Source organism: Desmodus rotundus, chromosome 5 (assembly GCF_022682495.2).
Source record: "Desmodus rotundus isolate HL8 chromosome 5, HLdesRot8A.1, whole genome shotgun sequence".
NCBI lineage: Eukaryota > Metazoa > Chordata > Mammalia > Chiroptera > Phyllostomidae > Desmodus > Desmodus rotundus.
In genome coordinates this window covers 5,502,040-5,525,281 of record NC_071391.1, presented here as the reverse complement: position 1 = coordinate 5,525,281, position 23,242 = coordinate 5,502,040, and the positions used below count along the sequence as shown (strand labels likewise).

The following is a 23,242-nucleotide window of genomic DNA, read 5'->3' as shown; positions in this document are numbered from 1 at the left end:
GAGCTGAGGCCATGGGCCTTCACCCCCTTACGTACTGGCCAACACAATGCCTTGGACACATATGAGGTGACCAGAGCCCATTGGGTGAACAATGGAACGCGGTCAGGAGGAGCGACAGGTTTGTGAAGGTAATTCTGGGGACTGTGGGATGGTAGGTAGCACCGGAGTGCTTTGGCTCGGCGGGAGGGGTGACCTTTGCTACCTATCCAGAGCATCTTTGCGCTCCCAGGTCCCTGTTTCCTGTGACCTGATCTCAAGGAATACGTGGAGTTTCCCTCCCTGGCATGGGTTCTCCTGGCCTCTGGGTCTTCGCACCTGCTGTTTTCTGCTAGGAATACCCTCCCCAGCACCTCCCTACCTGGTTAACTCCTACTTGTCCATCAGGACTCAACTTTCTTAATCCCCAAACTGGACGGGCAGAGCCCCCTTCCCCAGCTGGGGCTCCTCTGCCTTAGTCACGAGTCTGCTGTGCAAAGACCGGCCAGGAGGCTTTAGCCAAGATTGGACAGATAAATGCTGACTGCTGACAAGCAGAGGACCCCAGAGCTGGTCCCAGCCGTGACTCACCAGGGGAGAGCGCAGCAAGTCACACCCTATCAGGCTTCAGTTGTCCTCGTTTGTAAAGTGGGAGTGACAGTGGGGGCAGATTAAAGGAGTAGCTTTCACCTTCCTGGGGTCATGGGTCATAAGACCCTGGGACGGCTAGGCACTGTTCCCCCCATAAAATGCTTGTGTATACACGTCCTAAGAGCTGCAGCAGCCGCTGGGCTGGGGCTCTCAAGGCCAGTGAAGTAGAGGGATCCCGCAGTCCCTGTCCTTCCAGCTTCAGGTTTCTTCAACTTCTTGCAGTTCCAGAGGCAGGATCTCCGGGTCCGGGGTGGGCCCGTCGTCCCGATCGCAGCCTCTGCCGCCCCCTACTGGGTGAGATGGCACGTGCAGAAGGGCGCTCCCAGGAGGGTGGGCTGAGGTCTAGGGGGAAAGGGCGGGACGCCCGCCTCTCGTAGCCGCCCGGGTCAATTAACCCCACAGTGCAGGAGAAAGATGGGCCCCTACCGTTGCTCAAATCCGTTCCACTCGCTGCAAAGCCAAGCCGACCGGAGAAGGGACTCACCCAAGGTCATTCAGCGAGCCGCAGACTGGGGGTGCCCAATGCGAGGACCCGCTCGGGCGGGGTAGAGGCGCCCGGAGCCTGTTCCCTAGGGCGAGGGGTGGGTGAGGGCGGAGAGCGGGCTGGGCCCGGGAACCCGGCTGCAGCGCGGACCCGGCGGGTGGGGCTGCCGTTTGCCGAGCGTCCGGCAGGGATCCGCTCGCCGCCGGCCCGGCCCCCGCGTGGAGCAGCTGCAGCACAGCCGGAGGTAATCTCGGCCGGGCGACTGCGGACTCCCGAGGGCGGGGGGTTAGGACAGCTGCGGGGGCGGGGCGGGGAGGAGCCCGCGGGCCCGGGGCTGCGGCCAGAGGCCCGGGAATGCGCTCGGGGGCCGCCGTGTCGGGTGGGGCCGCCGGGCCCTGCAACACGAGCTGCTGCCCCTGGTTAAAAATACCCACTGCCCTGCCCTGCCCCCTCCTCCCGCCCCCCGGCGGTGCCCTTCCGTCCAGGCTCAGCCCTCCCCACCCCGACTGGCGCTGGCCCCTCCCCGGGGACAACTCTGCCTTTTACTAATTTGTCCTCGCGCGGAGCTGGCGGCGGGCCGGGGGAGGAAGGGGCGGGAAGACTCCGTGAGTGAAGGAGATAGTCGGCGAAGGTGCCCGAGAGATAAAGAGGAGCCGGGAGGAAGCGGGGTCGGAGCCGGAGGAGGAGAAGAAAGAGGGAGGGCGGAGGGGCACGGGAGGAGGGCGGGGAGGAGCGCTCTTCCTGGTTGGGCCCTGCCCTGAGCTGCCAACCGGGAAGCCAGCCGCTGAGACCGCAGCGACCCCCCCCCCCCCGCCCAACCCTCCTCCAGGTAAGGAGCTGAGTGGCGGGGCCGGGATTCTCGATCCCGGCCACTGCTTGGGTCTGAGGGGCTGCCCCGACCCCGGGCCGCGGAGCGCACTGCCCAGGCGCCCGCCCCAGCCTGCGCGCACCACTGCACTGTCTCCCGGGGCTGGGCGGGGGGAGGCCGGAGGGGAAGGGACTGAGGGCCAGCGCCGGATCCCTAGCCCGTCTTAGGGGCCTGGGGACCAGACCCCGACTGCCAGGCGTTCTCAGCCCTCACGCCGGGGAAGGGGCAGTGGGCAGGAGTTTGCCTGGTTTGGGGAGGGGTTTACCGGCAGGCCAACGGGGTCTAAGAAGCCTTTCCCGGGATTTCCCACCTTCCCAGTTCCCTGTTACCTCGGGCCCCGCCCTGCCGCACCTGGCCGTTTGGCAGACCACAGGACTGCAGGCCAAGGACAATGGGCGTCTGGGAAGGGAGAGGTGGTAGCACTGTGTGGGAGTAGGGAGGTGGAGGCCAGCACACCCCAGGGCCTGGGGAGCTCCTTTCCTGGGAGCACAAAGAGGTGGTAGAATCCTGAATTCTGTGAGGAGAACAGTGATGTGGGGAAGCCTCAGGTTTGGGGAGGAAGGGTGGGCAAGAGCAGGCAGGAGCCCCAGTTCTAGTCCTGGGAAGGCCTGGGGTCTGAGTAGGCCTGTCTGTCCCTCAGGATGGCGGAGGAGATCATCACCCCGGTGTACTGCACCGGGGTGTCTGCACAAGTGCAGAAGCTGCGGGCCAAGGAGCTGGGCCTGGGCCGCCATGAAAATGCCATCAAATACATGGGCCAGGATTATGAGCAGCTGCAGTCTCACTGCCTGCAGAGGGGAGCCCTCTTCCGAGATGACGCCTTCCCCCCAGTGCCCCAGAGCCTGGGCTACAAGGACCTGGGTCCCAACTCCTCCAAAACCTATGGTATCAAGTGGAAGCGTCCCACGGTAAGAGGGGCTACCCTGGGTGGGACTCAGTTTACCCCCATCCTGAGTGCCTAGCAGGGACTCCAAGTTCCTAGTAGGGAGAGGGGTCTGGGATGGCTGGGTCCCAATTTCCAGGAGGGGCTGTCCCAGAGACAGGACTCTGGGTCTCTTGCAGGAGCTGCTCTCAAACCCCCAGTTCATCGTGGATGGAGCCACCCGCACAGACATCTGCCAGGGAGCTCTGGGTAGGCCCGAGGGGGTTCTGGGTGTTTTTTTCCATAGGAGTTCCCCATGCCCGTTTCTTCTGGCTCTGCCCCAACCCCTCCCTTCTGCAAGCTCAGACAGCCTGGCTATCAGTGCTGGGGCCGGTTTGCCCAGATTCCTGGGGCTTTTCTGTAAGTTGAGGGGTATGCTGCCCAGGGAAGCCCAGGTTCTCCCCAGCCTGGGCAAATGCGTGCCCCTCCAGGAGCAAATTAGAGCAGGTCTGATGTGGGTTTCCCATCCCAGGGGACTGTTGGCTGCTGGCTGCCATTGCCTCTCTCACCCTCAATGACACCCTGCTGCACCGAGTGGTTCCACACGGCCAAAGCTTCCAGGATGGCTATGCCGGCATCTTCCATTTCCAGGTGAGGAGCAGGGGGTCGGAGAGAGAGCGGTGGCAGGCCCCAGAGGAGGTGAGGCCTGAGGGCCTGCGGCAGTCTGAGGTTAGGGTGGCTCAGAGCCACAGCCTGCGGGGGCCAGCCCTTTCTCCAGAAAGTATGCGACCTCTCGAGGCCGTCTAGGGTCTGTCATGTGTGAAACGGTTGGGCAGGTATTTTGCAATTTTCCTGGGTGGTTGTGCGTGTCGAGAAGACAGTGCCTGGAAGAATAGAAAGATCTCTGTTATGTCCTGTGAGACAAATCCTTTTGCCTCCCCAAGGTCTCGGTTTCCTCTTCTGAAAAAAAAAAGGGATGGGGTTCTGCTGGATGCAAACAGGTGTCCCATCTCCCCTGTGGGGTCAGTCTCCTGCCCCCACCCCTGCTGGACCTTGGCAACCTCAGGTCTCTGGCAGAGCGCTGCAGAAAAGAAAGACTGGGGATTAAGTCTATTTAAGCCAGCTTTTCCTGCCGTCATTTTTGCACACTGAGCCCGTTTTTCAAGTCATACTAATGAATTCTTAATGAGCTGGTGTGGGGCGAGACACACCCCCGGCACCCCTGGATGAGACCCTCTGGTCCCAGTGGCCGCCAGCCCTGCCCTGGGGACTCTTGGGTGTCCTTTACCTACTCAGGGAGCCCCCTTAGCATACTCCATTTTCACCCACGTTGGGTCCCAGGAGACGGCCCACAGGACCCACAGGATCCCCAGGGTCCCCATGTGGTCCGTGTTGGCCAAGTGCCACACCTGCCCAGGCCGCTGCAGGGGCTTGGCCTCCCTGCCCCTTTCCCTGCCCGCTTCCCTCACTCCTCCCCACCTCTTTTGGCTGGCTCTGTATTACCCCCCTCCCACACACACACACAACCCCTGCTACTTGGGTGCACCAGCTCCCCTTTCCCTCTCGTTCCTCACCCTTTCTTCCCCGTAGCACTGGGTCGCTTCTGGCCCCAGGCAAGGTGACTCTTTCCCCCCAGGGAACCTGGCCCTCTGGCCTCTCTGAGGCAAAACCTGTGATTGCAGGAACCGAACCCCGCCCATCTTGTGGCGGAAGGATCTGCATGTTACATTTTCTGTTCACAGCCATTTTATATATGTATCCCTCCCCCACCCCTACACATGCACCGGGGCCTAGAACCGGGAGGGGAGAGGTGAGGGCGTGTGCTAAAGGGGGCTAGTTTGCGGAGAGCCAGGGAGTTTCCCAACCTCTCCATTCCTGTGGAGGCACCTTGGTCTGTTTCAAAAATATCAGCAGTGCTGTCCTTTTCGGGCAGTTTTACCCTCGTGATCAGGTTGGTTTTTCCCCATGAGGAAGGTACTACTATTCCCTTTCGTGGACAGGGAAGCTGAGGCTTGGAGGGGATAACTTCTAGGATATGCGACCTAGTAAGTGGCAGACTGAGGCTTGATTGCGGGCTGGGGACAGAGGGTCCTGAAGCAGGTTCTCACTGCTCCCCCTCTCCACCCCCACACAGCTGTGGCAGTTTGGCGAGTGGGTGGACGTGGTTGTGGACGATCTGCTGCCCACCAAGGACGGGAAGCTGGTGTTTGTGCACTCTGCCCAAGGCAACGAGTTCTGGAGTGCCCTGCTCGAGAAGGCCTATGCCAAGTGAGTAGGGGCCCAGGGGGCAGCTGCCGGCCACCCCAGGGTGCACCGTCCTGCGTGGCGCCAGAGCGCTGACCTGGGGCCATCCACAGGGTGAATGGCAGTTATGAAGCCCTGTCGGGAGGCAGCACCTCCGAGGGCTTTGAGGACTTCACAGGGGGCGTCACCGAGTGGTACGAGCTGCGCAAGGCACCCAGCGACCTCTACCAAATCATCCTGAAGGCCCTGGAGCGGGGCTCCCTGCTGGGCTGCTCCATTGATGTGAGTGCACCCAGCCCATCCCCCAACCCGTGACCTGAGCCCCGTGGTCCAGCGGTGCCCTCTGCCAACCCAGCCCAGCCTCATCCTCACCCAGGCTTCACACCACACCTGGATCCGCACTCAGCCTCATCCATCCTTGCAGTCCCATCCTCCTCCTCCTTCTCCGTGCCGGCGTCATTCCTGTCCCCGAACCTCAGACCTTGGCTTGTCCTGACCTTCCGCTCCTCGTTCCTGTCCTAACGTGATGCCCATCACTGTCCAGTTCTCTGGCCCAGACCTCAGCTCGCCCCTAGTCCCAGCTCGCTCCTCTGCTGCTCTTCTGTCCCAGGACTCATCCCTGATAACGGGCTCCACCCCCGCTATCAACTGCATCCACAGCTCTAACCCCTGGGTTTGCACGGGGTCTGGCTAGCTCTGGCCAAATGTAGTGTCGGGTGCCCAGGCCCTCCCACCACTGGTGGCATTGCTGGGGTACTCTGGCAGCCCCCCTTCTGGGGGCAGCGTCTACATGTAGAGGTGTCGGGTTAGATAGGATCAGAGCCCCTGCCAGCCACTCCCAGGAGCTGTCGTATGTACAAGGGGACTGTCTGAGACCCAAGTGCTCAGGGCTATCTCTTGCCTTGGGGCGGGGATCTGACTGGGCCCCTGGAACCTCGCCCCTGACCACAGCACATGTCCCTCTGCAGATCAGCAGCGTTCTGGACATGGAGGCCGTCACCTTCAAGAAGCTGGTGAAGGGCCACGCCTACTCTGTGACTGGGGCCAAGCAGGTACCACGGGGCCTTCCCTGCAGCCTGGTGCCCGCATCTTTGCCTGCCCTTGTCTCTCTGGCCTGTGACCAGGGCTGTGGGAGGGGCTGGCTCTGCTGTGGTAGCACTTTATCTGTCTCCTGGGACTCTTATTCTGAGGTGTTTATCTTGACGTGTCGCCTTGATTTATTGTAGCTTGTGTGCAGAGCTGCTTCTCCGTTTCCGGTGGGGATGGCGCCGGGTGCTGGGCAGGGCTCGGGGAGGGCTTGGGGATGGGGACGTCTGTTGAAGTGCATGCCAGAAACGGGCGCTGATGGGAGCTCTGGGGAGCAGGTGAACTACATGGGCCAGATGGTGAGCCTGATCCGGATGCGGAACCCCTGGGGCGAGGTGGAGTGGACAGGAGCCTGGAGTGACGGGTGAGGGGCAGTGGGCACTGGCCGGGGAGGCTTGGGAAGGCTGACCAGTGCCTCTGGCGTTTCTGCTCGGGGCCCTGCCAGCCTGGGGTGGACTCAGGATTGAGCAGAGGGGCTCTCTTCGTGTTTAGGTCTTGGCACGTGGGCCCTGTGCCCTGCCCATGAGCATCCTCAGGGCATCTGATCTGGCCCTGACAAGTCAGCCCCTGGACCTGGGATCTTCTGGCTTAACCTTGACCTGGGCTAGGGGAGGACAGACCCCAGGAACAGAGGCCAGGCAGGTCGGTGCCTGCCAGCCCCTGATAGGGCCTTCCCCCCACAGCTCCTCAGAGTGGAACAATGTGGACCCTTATGAGCGGGAGCAGCTCCGGATCAAGATGGAGGATGGGGAGTTCTGGTGAGCAGCTCCCTCCTTGGTCTGGCCCCTCTGGAGACTTCGAACCCCACTTCTCAAACCCCACAGACCCAGCCCGTGCCCCCTCCCTGTGCATCCTGGCTGGGGACCATGGCTCACCTCTGCTCCTTGACCCCCAGGATGTCATTCCGAGACTTCATGCGCGAGTTCACCCGCCTAGAGATCTGCAACCTGACGCCCGATGCCCTGAAGAGCCGGCGGTACCGCAAATGGAACACCACCCTCTACGAGGGCACCTGGCGGCGGGGGAGCACTGCAGGGGGCTGCCGGAACTACCCAGGTGACCTGACCTCATGGGCATACCGGGAGCCCAGGGGTGGGGCCTGGGCCCTGCTGCCTCCTCTTCCTGCTGAGCCTCAGTTGGTCATGGTGAAGATGGGGATGACTGTGCTGACCTCTCGAACTTGCTTTGAGGAGTCAAATATTGAATGTCCTTGTGAATTCTAAAGAGTCACGCTTGCCCCGCCCTCCTGGGGCCTGAGCCCAGGGTGCTAACCCGGGAAGAGACTTTGTTGCCATCCCAGCCACTTCCTGTCACTCCTCAATCCCGGACTTTCCTCCTGGTCCACAGTCTTCCTCCCTGACCCCATGGTCACCTTTCCCTGGGCTTCTAGATCCATGTGGATGACGGGTCCACTGCCTGGCCTCTCAGTTGCTTGTCACCCTCACCCGCAGCAACCTTCTCGTTCACCATAGCTCAGCCGCCACCCTGTGAGCGCCTGGGAGCTGTTCCCAACATCCCTCCTGAGCCGCCCCCCGCCCTTAGCCCCCTCCTGGCAGCCCTTGGGCTCGTTGACCTTGTGATCTGTTCAGCCCACTGCTTCTGCACTGTCCTGCATCTCCCACCCGTCCTCTCCTGGGGTCTCGTTAATCTTGCCCCTGCAGACTCGGTCCTGGCTCCTGGCTCCCTCTGCTCCTCTCACTTGGCACAACTACAGTCCTCTCCCTCTGCTCCAGAGCCACTGAATGTGGCTGGGGAGAAATCACCCAGCCAGGGCCATGTTTTCCCTGTGCGTGCACAGCCACAAACCTCAAACGCGCGCTCTCCATGGCCTCCGGCAGTTCCACTGCTAGTCAGCACCATCCCCACTGTCTCTGTAAACCTCCCTCCGCGATTATTCATCAGATGCACACCTGGCTGGGCATGTCATTGAAAACAGACCTCTCCACGTGGGGCACCCCCACATATCCCCTCCTCCAAACCCCCCACCCTTTCTGGAACTCTGCCATCTTTACTGTGTTCTCTTCTGTGACAGTGGCAGAACTGTCCCTGCCCTTGGGGTCCCCGACCTCTGCTGGAGACCCCATTCTCCCCCACCTCTGAAACCCTTTCTCTGTTATCACCTTTCTCCTGTCTTTATGTGGAATTGTCTGTCTTAAAGTAAAGCAACCCTATCTTGACCTCACTTCCCCACCCATTTCTCTGCTCCCCTTCCAAGCAGAATTTCTCAAGAATTGCCCCACTCCTGTTCTCTTTCTTACATCCAGCCCAGTTTTTACCCCTCTCCATTCCAGCCGCTGTCCTCACCACTGCTACTGCTCTTTCGAGGGCCGTGGCAGCAGTGGCCTTACCAGGCCTGCCCACCGCAGCTGTTCTCACGCCCTGCGTCCCCAGCCACTCTCAGCGTGGCTCACGGCCCTCTGTTTTGAAGCTGCCTTCTTCCTAGGGATCCAATCTCAGTTTTTCCCCAAATAGGTAGCCATTGTTCCCTGTACCGTTTATTGAGATGTCTGTCCTCTCCTTACCGCCCTATAGTGCCAGAGCCACCACAAATGTGTGGGTCTCTGGGGCTCCCGTGCTGCCCCTTGGTCTGTCCTCTGCTGGCAGCATGCTGACTTAGCTGCTATAGATCTAGAAGCAGTCTTGCTATCAGGCGGCCAAATTTCTTCTTCAGGAGTCTCTTAGCTATTCCTATATTTTGTTTTTCAGTGTGAATTTTAGAATCAATTTCCCAAGTCCTAAAATCATTTTGAGACTTTAGCTTGGAATGGCATTAAACCTGTAGGTCAGTTTGGGCAGAATGCCATCTTTACCATTTTGAGTCTTCTTATCCGAGAATATGGTGCAGTCATCCCTCCGTACCTGCATTTTTGTTTTCGGCAGTTTCAGTTACCCCCAGTCAACTAAGATCTGAAAGTATGCATTGGAAAATCCCAGAAAGAAACAGTGTGTAAGTTGGAAATTGCCAGCCAGCCTGAGTAGCGTGATGAAATCCTGGGCAGACCCGCCCAGGGCGGGAGTTACCCCTTTGATCGGTGAGCCCATGCTGTATCCGCCACCTGCCCGGTAGTCACTTAGTAGCAGTCTAGAGTGTCAGAGCCGCTGCCTCGGTGTCACCGTGCCTGGGACCGAGTAGCCCTTAGGGTAGTCTGCTGCTCCGTCACAACGCCTACGTCACTGCCTCACTTCGTCACATCACGTGGGCATTGTGGCATGTCACGTCATCACGAAAAGAAGGGTGAGTACCATATGCGCTATTCTGAGAGAGCTGCTTCACGGAACATTCTGGGTTGGTAGGTTTATTTTTTATTTGATTTGATTTTTTGATTTTTTAAACCTTCACATAACTTTTATTACAGTATATCATAATTACTGTATTTTATTAGTAGCAATTGTTGGCAATCTCTTACTGTGCCTCATTTATAAATTAAGCTTCATTGTAGGCGTGTATCTATAGGGAAAAACATAGAATACATAGGGTTTCGTACCAGCTTCAGGTATTAGCAGGGGTCTCGTAACGTTTCTCCCATGGATTAGGGAAGACTACTGTATATCCCTATTTATTTCGGCCTTCTCTAATTTCTTGCAACAAAGTTTTGTAATTTTTATCAGCGAGAGCTCATACATCTTTTGAGATTTATTCCTAGAGGCTCTTCCATCTTGTTGCTATTGTAAATAGTATCTCTCTTTTTAAAATTTTATTCATTTGTTTTTAGAGAGAGGGGAATGGAGGGAGAAAGCAAGGGGGAGAAACATCCATCAGTTGCCTCTCATATGCACCCCAATTGGGGCCAAACCCACAACCCAGGCATGTGCCTTAACTAAGAACCAACCAGTGACCTTTTGCTTTGCAGGACGACACCCAGCCAACTGAGCCACACTGGTTAGGGCTAAATAGTATCTCTTTCTATTTTTTAAAAAAGATTTTATTTATTTATATTTAGAGAGAGTGGAAGTGAGGGAGAAAGAGAGGGAGAGAAACTTGGACGTGCGAGAGAAGCATCTATTGGTTGCCTCTTGCATGCTCCCAGCCAGGGTCCTGGCCTGTAACCCAGGCATGTGCCCTGGCTGGGGAATAGAACCAGTGACCTTTTGGTTTGAGGGATGATGCCCAACCCACTGAGCCACACTAGTCAGAGCAATAGTATCTCTTTTAAAATAACATCTCTCAAGGAAGAGCTTCCGATACAGTAGCGTGTAGTTGACCTGTTAAGTTTACTTTGTATCCCGCAAACTTGTTAAACTAATTAATTTTAAGGATTTATCTGTAGGTTCTCTTTGGTTTTCTAATTGACAATGTAGCTTCTGCAAATAATGACAAATTTGTTTCTTCTCTTCCAATTCTTATAATTTTTCTAATGTGTTCTTGTTTCATATGCTGGCCAGGACTGTAAAGTGTTGAATAGAAATGGCTGTGTCCTACCCTGGCTGGTGTGGCTCAGTAGATTGAGCACTGGCCTGCAAACCAAAAGGTCTCGGGTTTGATTCCCAGTCAGGGCCCATGCCTGGGTTGCGGGCCAGGTCCCCAGTCGGGGGCCTGCGAGAGGCAACTGATCAATGTATCTCTAACATTGCTGTCTCTTCTCCCTCTCTTTCTCCCTCCCTTCCCCTCTCTCTAAAAGTAAATAAATAAAGTCTGTTTAAAAAGTAAAATAAATGAAAGTAAATAAATTTTTTAAGAAAAAGAAATGGCTATATCCTCTCTTAAAGGAAAAATTTTCACTAACTAAGTCTTTACTATAGGTTTCCTCACTAAAAACTTTCCTACTCTCGGTTCTTTTGTAGACACCATTTACCTGATTAATGCAGTGTAATCTTACTAAGTATTTTTGGTTGTATCTATTATTATAATATACTTTTTTCTTTTATCTGTCCAAATGGTAAATTACATTTACCACTTTTATAATATTAAGCCAGCCTGACATTCTGAGATAAAAGAAAGTTCATAGCATAACATTTTTATACAATGGTTTTACATTCGCGTTCGTGAGTGAGATTTGCCTGTAATTTTCCTTTCTTCATTTCTTTAGTGACTTTATTGGGGTGACACTTGTTAATAAAATTACATAGCTTTCAGGTGTACAATGCGATAACACATCATCTGTATATTGAATTGTGTGTTCACCACCCCAAGTCAGTCTCCTTCCGTCAGCGTTAGTCCCCTGCTTTTCTCTCTCCAACCTCCCCCGACCCCTCTTTCCCTCTGGTAATCACCATACTATTGAGTGAAATCATATGGTACTTATGCTTCTCTGACTGGCTTATTTCACTTAGCATAGTACTTTCCAGGTCCATCCATGCTGCCACAAAGGCTAAGATTTCCTTCTTTTTATGGCTGTGTCATTTTCCTTTCTTTTTTTTTAAGTTACATATTAAAAAAAAGATTTTACTTACTCATATTTAGAGAGGGGAAGGGAGGGAGAAAGATAGGGAGAAAAACATCAATGTGTGAGAGAAACATTGATTAGTTGCCTCTTGCATGCTCCCCATCTGGGTACAGAAGCTGCAACCCAGGCATGTGCCCTGACCAGGGAATGGAACTGGTGACCTTTCGCCTTGAAGGGACTACGCCCAACCGAGCTACACCCCTCAGGGCTGCACTGCCTCTTTTGTCTTTGTTAATCTTGTGAGAAATTTGTCAATATTAGACTTCACAAAGAAATCTCTCCTGACAGTTGATCCTGTGTATAGTAATTTTTTTTCTTTCATTTTTGCTTTTCTGTTCCTTTGCTTTCTTTGGATTTATTTTTAAATTTATTTTATGACTTCTTAAATTAGAGGCTTATTTCATTAATTTGAGTTTTTTTAAATATATATATATAAGCTCCTAAGGCAATAAATTTCCCTCCAAATGTGTCTTTTTTACTATTTTTAAAAAAGATTTTATTTATTTCTAGAGGGAGGGGGAAGGAGGTAGAAAGAGGGAGAGAAACATCGATTCGTTGCTTCTCATACATGTCCTGATCAAATGTATCTTTGAGTTATACAATGTTGATACATAATTTTGAAAAGAATTGTGATAATTCACAACCCATAACATTCACCCTTTTTCTTTTTTAAAAAGATTTTATTTACTTGTTTTTAGAGAGAGGGGAAGGGAGGGAGAAAGAGAGGGAGAGAAACATCCACGTGAGAGAGAAGCGCCAATCAGTTGCCTCTTGTACGCACCGCATTCAGGGACCGGACCTGCAGCCCCTGCACATGGCCTGACCTTTCACTTTCTAGGATGATGTCCAACCCACCAAGCCACACTGGTCGGGGCAAAATTCGGTCTTTTAATGTGTACCGTTCAGTGGGGTTTAGTATATTCTCAGTGCTGTGAAGTCATCATCATTATCTAGTTCTGAAACATTTTCACAGCCCCCAAAGGAAACCCTGTATCCATTTGTGATCCCTCCAAGTCCTCGCTTCCCCAGCTCCTGGCAACCACTAATCTGCTTTTTTGTGTCTAAAGAGTTGCCTTTTCTGGAAATTTCATATAAATGGGATGATACAATATGTAACCTTTTGTGCCTGGTTTATTTTCCTTAACACAGTATTTTCAAAGTTCATATACGTTGTAGCATATATCAATAGTTCATTACATTTTTATGGCTGGATGCTATTCCATGATATGGGTAGACTACATTTTGCTTATTCATCCATCAGTCTATGAACATTTGGGTTATTTCCAGTGCTTGGCTATTACGAACGGTGCTGCTGTGAACATTCGTGTACATGTGTCTGTGTGAGCATATGTTCTTCTGGGTCTGTAAGTAGGAGGTGGACATCATTAGGTTGTGTAGTATTTTGATGGTTAACTTTTTGAGAAACTGCCATTGTTTTCCTAAGTGGCAACACCAGTTTACATTCCCACTAGCAATATCTGGGGGTTCCAGTTTCTCTAGATCCCTGCCAACACTTGTTATTGTCCACTTTTTTTTTTTTATTATAGCCCTCCTAGTGGGTAGAAAGCGGTATCTTGTTGAAGTTTTGATTTGCATTTTCCTAATGACTGATGATGTTGAGTACCATTTCATGTATTTCTTTATTGGCCATTTGTTTATCTATTTTTAGTGTCTATTCAAATAGTTTATCGCAAATGTTTGTTGGATTTTGTCCAATGCCTTTTCTCTGCCGATTAAGATGATCGTGTGTTTCTCCCTTTGTTCTATTAATGTGGCGTGTTACGCTGATTGATCTTCATGTGCTGAGCTGTCCTTTCATTCTTAGGACTAAAGCCTATTGCATGTTATATAGTCCTCTTTTGAATACATTTTTATTTTATTTTTTTAAATTTTATTTATTGATTTTTATAGAGAGAAAGGAAGGAAGGGGGAGAGAGAGAGAAACAGGGAGAAACATAAACGTCCATTTGTTGTTCTACTGATTGATTCTTGTATGTGCCCTGACCGGGGATCGACCCTGCAACTTGGTGTATTGGGACTATGTATGCTCTAACCCACTTAGCTACCTGGCCAGGGCTCTATAATCCTATTAATATACTGTTGGATTTGGCTTAATGGTATTGTGTTAAGGATTTTTATATTGCTATTCATGTGTGATACTGGTCTGTAATTTTCTTGTGATATCCTTAACTTGGCTTTGGTACCAAGCAAATCTATGGATTTGCCTGTTCCAGACAATATACTTTAGTGTACATGGACTCGTACAGCACGGGGTTCTCTGTGGCTGGCTTCTTTCACTTAGCGTGCCTTTGCAGTTCATCACGTCCCGGTGTCGATCCGTAAGTGCTCCATTCGTTTTTATTGTCGAATAATATGCCTTTGCTCAGTTGCGCCACGTTTTGTTTATCCCTTCATCAGCTCGTGGGAAATTGGGTGGTTTCTACCACTTGGCTTTTGTAGATGGTGCTGCTATGGAATTCGCGTACAGGTTTTCGTGTGGACGTATGTTTTCATGTCTCTGGGGTATATGCCTAGGAGTGGAATCGCAGGGTCATATGGTTCAGTCTAAGTTTGACCATTTGAGGAACTGCCAGGCTGTTTTCTAAAGTGGCTGCACCTCGTCACATTCCATCAGCTGTGTGTGAGGTTCTGATTTCTCGAGGCTCTGATTTCTCCGCGTCCTGGCAAACACTTGTTATTACATATCTTTTTTTATTAATGTCAACTTTGTGTGGGGGTAGGGGGGATGCTGTGGCTTCTTAGTGCCTTTAAAACGAAATTTTGCATATTCCATCCAGCACTGGGTTTTCCGCAGGGGAGTTGTTCAGGGAGGTGAATCACCAAACTGTCAGAAATGCAAGTGCCGTCCGTCACCCTTTGCAGCTCTGTGGCCTCCTATGAGACCTGCTTTCTCTCATCCTCTTCTTCTCTTTTTAAGATATTTTATTTATTTATTTTTAGAGAGAAAGGAAGGGAGAGGAACATCAGTGTGTGAGAGAGACATTGATCAGTTGCCTCAATGCCCCCAACTGGGGACCTGGCCTGAAACCCAGGCATGTGCCCTGACTGGGAATCAAACCAGTGACCTTTAGGTTTTCAGGCTGGTGCTCAGTCCACTGAGCCACACCAGCCAGGGCTCTCACTATCCACAGAGTAGCTCCAGCCATCTTTTAAAATCTTAATCCATTTTAGGTACAGTAAATTCATCAAAACCTTTAGCTGGATTAAAATACATAAAAATAAAAAATGAAATCCTGCTCTGGCTGGTGTGGCTCAGTTGGTTGGAATGTCGTCCCATAACTGAAAGGTTGCAAGTCTGATTCCCCGTCAGAGCACATGTCTGGGTTGCGGGTTCAATCCCCGGTTCAGGCACATACGACAGGCAACTGACCCACGTTTCTCCCTTACATCAGTGCTTTTCTCTCCGCCTTCCTCTCTCCCTCTCTCTCTAAAAGCATGAAAAGATGTCTTCGGGTGAGGATTAAAGAAAAATTAAATCCTTGTCCCTAACCCAGTCATGCCCTCCCATGCGAGTCTGTGGAAGGTCCTTATGCTCTTTGATTCAATCCACACTCCTCACCACCACCCTGACTCCTGCAAACCTCTGGCGCCTCCCTGGAGCCCAGAGCCCACTTAGACCCTGGCTTACACCTCCATCTGCCTGACCCCTGCTTCCCAGTGTTTTCCCAGGGCACCCCTTCAGTTCCCAGATCAATGCCACCTCAAAGATGCCTTCCCTGACCCACTCCAGGTTGCTTATTCTCTGTAACTGTTCTGTTAATTAACCTGGCTTGCTCATGCTTGGCCTCCCCTATCAGGAATGTGAATTCTTGAGCAGGGAGAACTGTGTGTGTGTCCCCCTGCACGTGGCACATTGTGGGCACTAAGTAATATTTGTTAAGTGAATGACAATGGACGGACACAAGGGGGAGGAGAAGGCTTGAGGCTCTGATCGCAACCTCTTCTCCTTTTGTAGCCACCTTCTGGGTGAACCCCCAGTTCAAGATCCGGCTGGAGGAGACAGATGACCCTGACGACGACTATGGGGGTCGAGAGTCAGGCTGCAGCTTCGTCCTGGCGCTCATGCAGAAGCATCGCCGCCGCGAGCGCCGTTTTGGCCGCGACATGGAGACCATCGGCTTTGCAGTATATGAGGTGAGCCCTGATGGACCCAGAACCTAGCTGCAAAGCCAGGCTCCCGCCCACTGCGGGCCAGATCCGACAGGGGGCGCCCGAGGACACCGCTGCTGTCACTGGCCCATCCTGAGCCCCTGGGGTGGTGAATCAGGCCACCGAGGCAGACTGATCCCAGGGAGGCACATGCTGAGGCCTTCTCTGCCAGACTTGAGGCAGGGAGGGGCCTAAAATTCATCCCGTGAGGCGGCTGGAGGGGGAGGAAGATGTTTGGCTAGGAGAAGGGAAGATTCTGGGATTTGTTCCCATTCTCACAGGCTAGAAGGCCACTGGTGGGAAGAGGGAGCTGACTTGGCTGACACCTGGAAGGCAGCTTCTGGGGGCCACACCCCAGCTCAGCTTCAGAAAAAAGTGGGCAAGTAGTTGCCCTGGAGGAGTAGTGAGCTCCCTGTCTTGGAAGTGTGTAAGCAGAGGCTGGTGTGGAGGTGTATGATACACCTGCACTGTGTTCCAGACAGACAGAAACACTGGACCTCCCTGGTGGAGGTAAAGGACGGCCACAGCCTCGGCCTGGGCCCTGAGCTCCTGGTGGCAGAAGAACCCCTGATGTCCCTGGGCTGTAGGACATTGCTGTTGACCACCCTGGGGGCTGTCATGGGGGCTCTGACTCAGAGCTGAGGCCCAGGGACATTTCAGGGACCAAGGATGTTGCCTGTCCCCTCACCCCCCAGTTCTGGGTGCCCCTCTGTGGTATGAAAACAGGTCTGGATAACTGCTGGCCCCAGGCCCAGGGCCCTGCCTCCTGGCTCGTCATTCCCATCTTCAGAACTCAGGGCTCCTCCCCAGTATGTACTGCACCCTCTGGCCCTGAGCTGACGACTTCTCTAACTTTCCTGTCTCTCTTGTAGGTCCCCCCGGAGGTAGGTGTGGCACAGGACTCACCTGGATTTGCTCGCCCCTGCACATGCATGCCTGATGGTGGCAGGCCCAGCACAGAGAGAATTAGGAAGTCACCTCGTTTCCCTGCTCACAAAATGCCTGCTGCTCAGGGGGCAGAACAAACTGCTCTCCAGGGGTCAGAGCAGTAACAAGTGAGGGAGCTGGATTTGAACCCTGGCCTCCAGAGCCCTACCCACCATGCACCTCCAAGGCTCTTCCTGTCCTACTGTTTATACTACATACACAAAGTGTTGGCTGAGGCCTTCCGGGGCACTGGTTAGGAGCAGGGCAGTAGATGGCTGAGCCTTCTGCACCCTTAAGCTATAAGCCTTGACATCAGTGTCTGTGAAATGGGCTTAAGGGCACCTTCACAGGGCTGTCGTGAGCGCTCAGTGAGGGGCCATATGCGAAGTGCCCTGCAGTGTCTGACATGGAGGCAGCCCCGAGTAGCAACAAGGAGAGTGCTACTGCATGGCCATAGTAGCTACGTTCACCTCCACCCCTGTGCGGTAGTCAGGGTTACCACCCCATGTTGCAGCTCCTAAGGGTGGGCTGAGCAGATAGCTGCAGCCCCCACTTCCTCCTTCCCATCCACCAGCTGGTGGGCCAGCCAGCCGTGCACCTGAAGCGTGACTTCTTCCTGGCTAACGCGTCTCGGGCCCGATCAGAGCAGTTCATCAACCTGCGGGAGGTCAGCACCCGCTTCCGCCTGCCTCCTGGGGAGTACGTGGTGGTGCCCTCCACCTTCGAGCCCAACAAGGAGGGTGACTTTGTGCTGCGCTTCTTCTCGGAGAAGAGCGCCGGGACCGAGTGAGTCATGGGCCCCTCCCTGCATCCCACTCCCCAAGGCCTTCCTGCCCTCTCCTGACTGGCCCCTCTTTCTCCCCATCCTCTGCAGGGAGCTGGATGACCAGGTCCAGGCCAACCTTCCTGATGAGGTGCGTGCCCTGCCCCCACCAGTGCTTTCCCCTCTCCCTCCCCCTTGGTGTGTGAGCAGAACCTGGGGTCCTGTGCCCCGGGCTCTGGCTGGAGGGGCAGAGCCCCTTCTGGCAAGAGCCACAACAGTAATACTGAGTCCTCATTTGCCCAGCACTTCCCAGTTTGCAGAGCACTTTGTGTCCCTCTCGTTCTCTGCCGGGTCTGCGCTGAGGTCTTTCTCCGAGTCTCCCTGTTTCCTCCATGACACCATCAGGGTTCTGTCAGCATCTCCCCTCTCAGTGGGAAACTCAGGTTCAGAGAGGTTAAGGAATTTGCCCAGAGTAGCACAGCAGGGAGCCAAAGCTCACCCATCACTGAGTGAACTGCTGCCTCCTCATTTAAGCCACAAGAATCCTGGACGGGGGTGGAGTGGGGGCTAGATTCCCACTTTACAGATGAGAAGAGTGAGGCTCGGAGAGGTGAAATGACACGTAGCTAATGAGTGGTCCCAGCCCTGCCTCCAGCTGCTGCCCACGTAGCGGCCATGCTGGGGTGTCCCTGACCTGCCCCCCTTCTCCATCCAGCAAGTGCTCTCGGAAGAGGATATCGACGAGAGCTTCAAGACGCTCTTCAGACAGCTGGCAGGGGAGGTAGGTGGGGGTGCGATAGAGCAGGGCCTCTGGGGCATTGAGGGGCAGCTTCTCCCCAGGGCGGGTGCCATCCTCCCTTCTCCCGCAGGACATGGAGATCAGCGTCAAGGAGCTGCAGACCATCCTCAACAGGATCATCAAAAAACGTGAGTGTCCCCGAGGGGTTGCTCCCCATCCTGTGTCCTGCCACCCCCGCCCCCCATTGCCTCCAGACTCCACAGTCTAGGTTTCCACTCCCCCACTGACCAAACCCGACTCCGTGGTCTTCGTGGGTGGGGAAGCCTTGCACCGCCTTCCTGAGCCCTGCTCACCCCCGTTTTCCTCCCAAACTCCTCATGCCGTCTTGCTGGACCCTGTTCTCTGCACCTGAGTGCAGTGCCCTGGTGCGATTAGAAGCTCAGCCTCTGACAGCACCTTAGGGCTAATGTACAGGACCCCTCCTCCCAGAGATGGGCCCAGGGCTACTCCCCGATGTGCACAACTGAAGGCAGCCGCCCCTCAACCTTCCCTTTGCCACCACCCCTGCCCTCTGACTCCCAGCCTCCATCCATGCTGTTCCCTACCCGGAACGCCACCCCTCTTCTCACGCTGGAGCCTGCAGCAGACCCGCCTTCTCTGCTTGTTTCCGCCGCGTCTGTCACTGCTACTTTGCACCTGTCTCATTTTACCCTGGTCTGATCGTGGTGTTGGTCTGGCTGTAAGGACGCTGGCTTGATGGCTGAAAGACTTTAAACTGTTATTTCTGGTTATAAAAAAGTACTACTACACACTTACTGTGATAAATTTTATATGCCAGGGGCCACAGGAATGTTGCCTACCTGACCCTGTCCTACCAGTGCCCCCCCCCCCCCCCCCCCCGCATTTGGGGCAGGCCCAGGAAGCTCACTAGGCTGGGGTGCTGGAACTGTGTTTTCTTTTTTTCTTTAATATGTAATCTTTATTATTATCTTTTCATTACCATTTAGTTCCTTACACCCCCTCCCCGCAGCAATCACCACACCGTTGTCCATGTCCATGAATCCTTTTTCCTTTTTTACTCAATCCCTCCACCCTTCACCTTCCCGCCCCCACTAGCTGTCATCTGCGCTCCATCTATGAGTCTCTGTTTTGCCTGTTAGTTCAGTTGGTTCATTAGATTCCACATAGGAGTGAGATCATGTGGTGTTTGTCTTCCTCTGCGTGGCTTATTTCACTCCGCATAACGTTCTCCAGGTCCATCCATACTGTTGCAAAGGGTAAAATTTTCTTCTTTTTTACGGCCGAGTAGCATTCCATTGTGACAATGTCCCATAGTTGTTTCGTCCACTCACCTACTGATGGGCACTTGGGCCGCTTCCACATCTTGGTGACTGTAAACAACGCTGCAGTGAACACGGGGGTGCTTGTGTTCTTTCGAATCAGGGTTTTAGGTTTTTCGGATATATTGCCAGAACCGGGATCACTGGCTCCAAAGGCAGATCCATTTTTAATTTTGGGGGACATCTCTGGAACTGTTTTTCCTTGCAGACAAAGACCTGCGGACCAAGGGCTTCAGCCTGGAGTCCTGCCGCAGCATGGTGAACCTCATGGATGTATCCTGCCGCGGGCTTGGGGTTGCAGGGGTTGGCGTGGGAAAGGCGCTGGGTGACTTGTCCCAGGAGTGCAGAGAAAGGGACAAAGTTCTGTGGAGTGGGATGGACCAGTTCCTTTCTGGGCATTGTCCCCTTGATTGGGAGCGGAAACTGAGTCACGGGGCTTGTGTCCAGTGAGCGGTGGAGCAGGGCCTGCACCCCTCAGGCCGATGCTCTTTTTGCATGCGCGTCCCCGGCCCACCCAGATTCAGAGGATGGGGCGGGCCTGGCCATGGGCCGACTGTGCTCGGGTTTTGCTGCTTCTTCCCTTATCTGGCGCTCTCTGCGGCCAGTCTCCCCTTCTCCCCAGTTGCCTGCTCACTCCCCATGCCTGGTTTAAGCTGTGGAATTTTTTTCTTAATGGCTGCTCAGCGAGATGGCAACGGGAAGCTGGGCCTACTGGAGTTCAATATCTTGTGGAACCGCATCCGGAATTACCTGGTAGGTGGACCTGCTGGCAGCGCCGTCTCCCCTGCTCTGTGGCCTTAGTCACGGCAGGGCCAGGCCGGGCTGCAGGCTGCGTGGACCAGGCCCTCCGCCTTGGGGCTGCTTCCCTGGAGCCCGCACACTCCAGCCACTGACCCACTGTTGGGGCCTGTCCCCTCCACTCTGAATGATCCTCCACTCTGGGGCGGACTGGAAGGGCTGGCTGTCTCAGTCTAGCCCTCACCCTCTGCTCCCCACCCCAGTCCATCTTCCGGAAGTTTGACTTGGACAAGTCGGGCAGCATGAGTGCCTACGAGATGCGGATGGCCATCGAGTCTGCAGGTGAGGCTTGAGGGCAGCGGGTACCTGTGGAGCCCCAGGCCCCAGGCTGCTTCCCTGATAACTGGCCCTTGTCCCTGGGGTGACGATGGCGATGGCAGGGTTGTGGGAACAGCCCTCTCCGTTTTTCCCACGGCTACTGAGCTAAGTACTGTAGCAGCATTTACTTTTGTCTTCATTGCAGCTACTGAGGACTGGGGCTTTTATTGTCCCCGTTGTGCACAGAAAAGTGGGACACAGAGCGGGGAAGTGACTGGCCTGAGGCTGCACAGATGGGGGTGGGGAGTGGAATGCGCTATAGCCTTCAGTGAGAGAGACCCAGGGTTCACCCTTCCAACCCTGAGCTCCCTCCCTGTCCCCTTGGGTTGGGATGGGCCTCCCTGGTTCTCACCTACTCTCCTGGGCCAGGCTTCAAGCTCAATAAGAAGCTGTATGAGCTCATTATCACCCGCTACTCGGAGCCTGACCTGGCCGTGGACTTCGACAACTTCGTGTGCTGCCTGGTGCGGCTGGAGACCATGTTCCGTGAGTGTCCCCATTCAGCTCCCCCCTCCCAACAGAGACCCTCCAAGGCATGTCCCAGGGAGGCGGAGGTCTTGGGGGTTGTGCCCTCGAGTGCCAAGAAACCTGTGTGGTGGGGGTGCTCTCAGGCAGCAGGAAGAGCCTCTAATGGCTGTGACCAGTGAGAGAGTTTGGGGTGCTGTAGGGAAGTCGGGGGTGAGGTAGGAGGGGAGGCTTGTGAGAACACCTCCCAGAAGTCTCAGCCTCACGGCATCTCTTCTTCAATACACAGGGTTTTTCAAAACTTTGGACACAGACCTGGATGGAGTTGTGACCTTTGACTTGTTTAAGGTGGGAAGCTCCCTTGGCCAGTTTGGGGAAAGTACTCGGGCGGTGGAGTGTTCTACCCTCCTGGGGCTGGAGCCTGTGGCCTCAGAGCCAGACCTCAAAGCCAGGGAAGGGTGGGGTGGGGTGTCTGGGTCCTGGGAAGGGAGCAGGGAGGGAGAGCCGGGCCCATGGAGGCCTATGCAGGAGCCAGCAGCCTGGCCTCCCAGGGGTAGAAGAGGTAGGAAAGCATGTCCCCATTCCTGCCGAGAGGGCCCCTCTCTGACCTGCCTTCAGAGGGGCTGAGGAGATGGTGGCCCCTGAGCCATGGGGCTGGGAGACTGGCCTTGGGGTCTGCCCTGGCTGACCCTGCTCTCCGCTCTCCTCTGCACCTGGCAGTGGCTGCAACTGACCATGTTCGCATGAGACAACAGTTAGCCCCCTTGCCGCGTTCCTCTCCCTCCGTCATCTGCCACGCCACGCCTTCTCACGACACCACATCAGGCCACGCCAGCTGCAAGTGCCTTCCTCGGAGTGGAGGTGGCCTGTCCCTTCAGCTCCCCACCGCCAAGGCTCATCTGCTCTGGGCAGAGCTGTGTGGCCCGCCCTGCTCCGAAGACCATGGGCCCAGATGGACTTCCCCAGCCCTTCTCGCCACCAAACCAGAAGGGCAGCTTTCGCTTGTTCCTGCCTCGGGACAGGGTCTTGGGAGGCTGACAGTCCAGCCTCCCAGCATCCTGACAAGACCACTCACCTGGCCTCCCCTGCAGACTTTAAACCGTAACCACTAGCTCTGCACAGTCTGTATTGTAGTGTGCAGGGCCCCCTCCCAGCCAGGCCCGGGCTGCCTCCCCAGGGCTGGGAATGCCTGTTCCTTCCTGTGCAGAAGCCAATGCCCCCTCTGGCCCCCAGCCCTGTCTGCTGCCCAGGAGCCGCCTGGCCCAGGGGATGGTCAGGCCTCCCCTCTGCCCCTCCCTCCCTCCTTTTTTATATTGGTGATGTTAAAGGGGACTTCAGGGACTGGTGTACAGCTTATGGAGGTGCCACAGGCACCTGGGTGTGGGGTGGGGGGACTCATGTTTCCATGCAGAGAAACCCCAAATAATAAAGGAGAAAGGCCCCACGTCTTCTCTCTCGAATGTGTTTCTGCCCCAAACTGCTGCCTTATCCTGCAGGGCCAACTGGGACCCTAGCAGTGTGACCCAGCTGGGCCTACACCCCCTCCTAGCAGTGCTGGAGGCCTGACCCCTACCTTCCCTGCACGCTCCTGCCTGTGAGGCTCTGGCTGAAATCAAAACCCCCAGTTAGCCAATCCTGACCCCCCAGGCAGCTCCCCAGAGCACAGAGCCTCCTTCAGGTGCTCTTTGGGGGCAGGGGCCCTTGGCCCAGGCAGCTGCAGCTTATGTAAGTGGCTTCCACCCCTTCTGGGATCAGGGCTTTTCTTACCAGAGATAAGAGTGGTTTGAGGTGGGGGTAGAGGGGGAGTTGGGACAGGGTGGGGGGGGTGGATGAAGAGGAAACCACAAACGAGGACAGGCTGTGCAGGTCAAAGGCTGATGGAGCCCAGGTGTGGGGGGTGGGGCTGCCCTTGGCTGCTGGGGGCCCCAGGTGGGAGCCCCAAACAGCAGACTGCTTTGACTCCGCCCACCAAAGCCTGGCACAGGGCCTGGAGCGGGCCATCCTGAGCCAGCATCTTGTCTTTGGGGGTCCCTGGGCCAGGTCCTGTGGGGTGTAGGTGTCCCCATCAGTAAGGGGCTTGGCCCACCACTCCCTGGGAGCCTGAGCTGTCTCTGAGCGGGCCAGGTGGAGGAGCCAGGGGGAGGGTGGGTAAGCGTGCTGGTCCAGT

General features: G+C 54.9%; 1 protein-coding gene across 6 annotated transcripts; it reads left to right on the top strand.

Annotated features, from left to right (window-relative positions):
- Positions 1-1,097: 1,097 nt before the first annotated feature.
- CAPN1 (calpain 1) lies at positions 1,098-22,519 on the top strand. Of its 6 annotated transcripts, none has more exons than XM_053923964.2 (22): positions 1,098-1,116; positions 2,620-2,887; positions 3,042-3,111; positions 3,374-3,492; positions 4,976-5,109; positions 5,199-5,367; positions 6,054-6,137; positions 6,450-6,535; positions 6,855-6,929; positions 7,067-7,227; positions 15,532-15,710; positions 16,598-16,609; positions 17,227-17,438; positions 17,527-17,566; positions 18,131-18,196; positions 18,285-18,342; positions 19,703-19,767; positions 20,179-20,247; positions 20,496-20,574; positions 20,980-21,096; positions 21,365-21,423; positions 21,796-22,519. In XM_053923964.2, exons 2-22 carry the CDS (start codon positions 2,621-2,623, stop codon positions 21,820-21,822), a joined length of 2,148 nt encoding a protein of 715 aa, XP_053779939.1. In that variant the 5' UTR covers positions 1,098-1,116; position 2,620; the 3' UTR covers positions 21,823-22,519. The 6 variants fall into 6 exon arrangements, with proteins under 6 accessions (XP_053779939.1, XP_053779935.1, XP_053779937.1 ...); XM_053923960.1 differs by lacking the exon at positions 1,098-1,116 and adding an exon at positions 1,222-1,355; XM_053923962.2 differs by lacking the exon at positions 1,098-1,116 and adding an exon at positions 1,698-1,716.
- Positions 22,520-23,242: the final 723 nt, after the last annotated feature.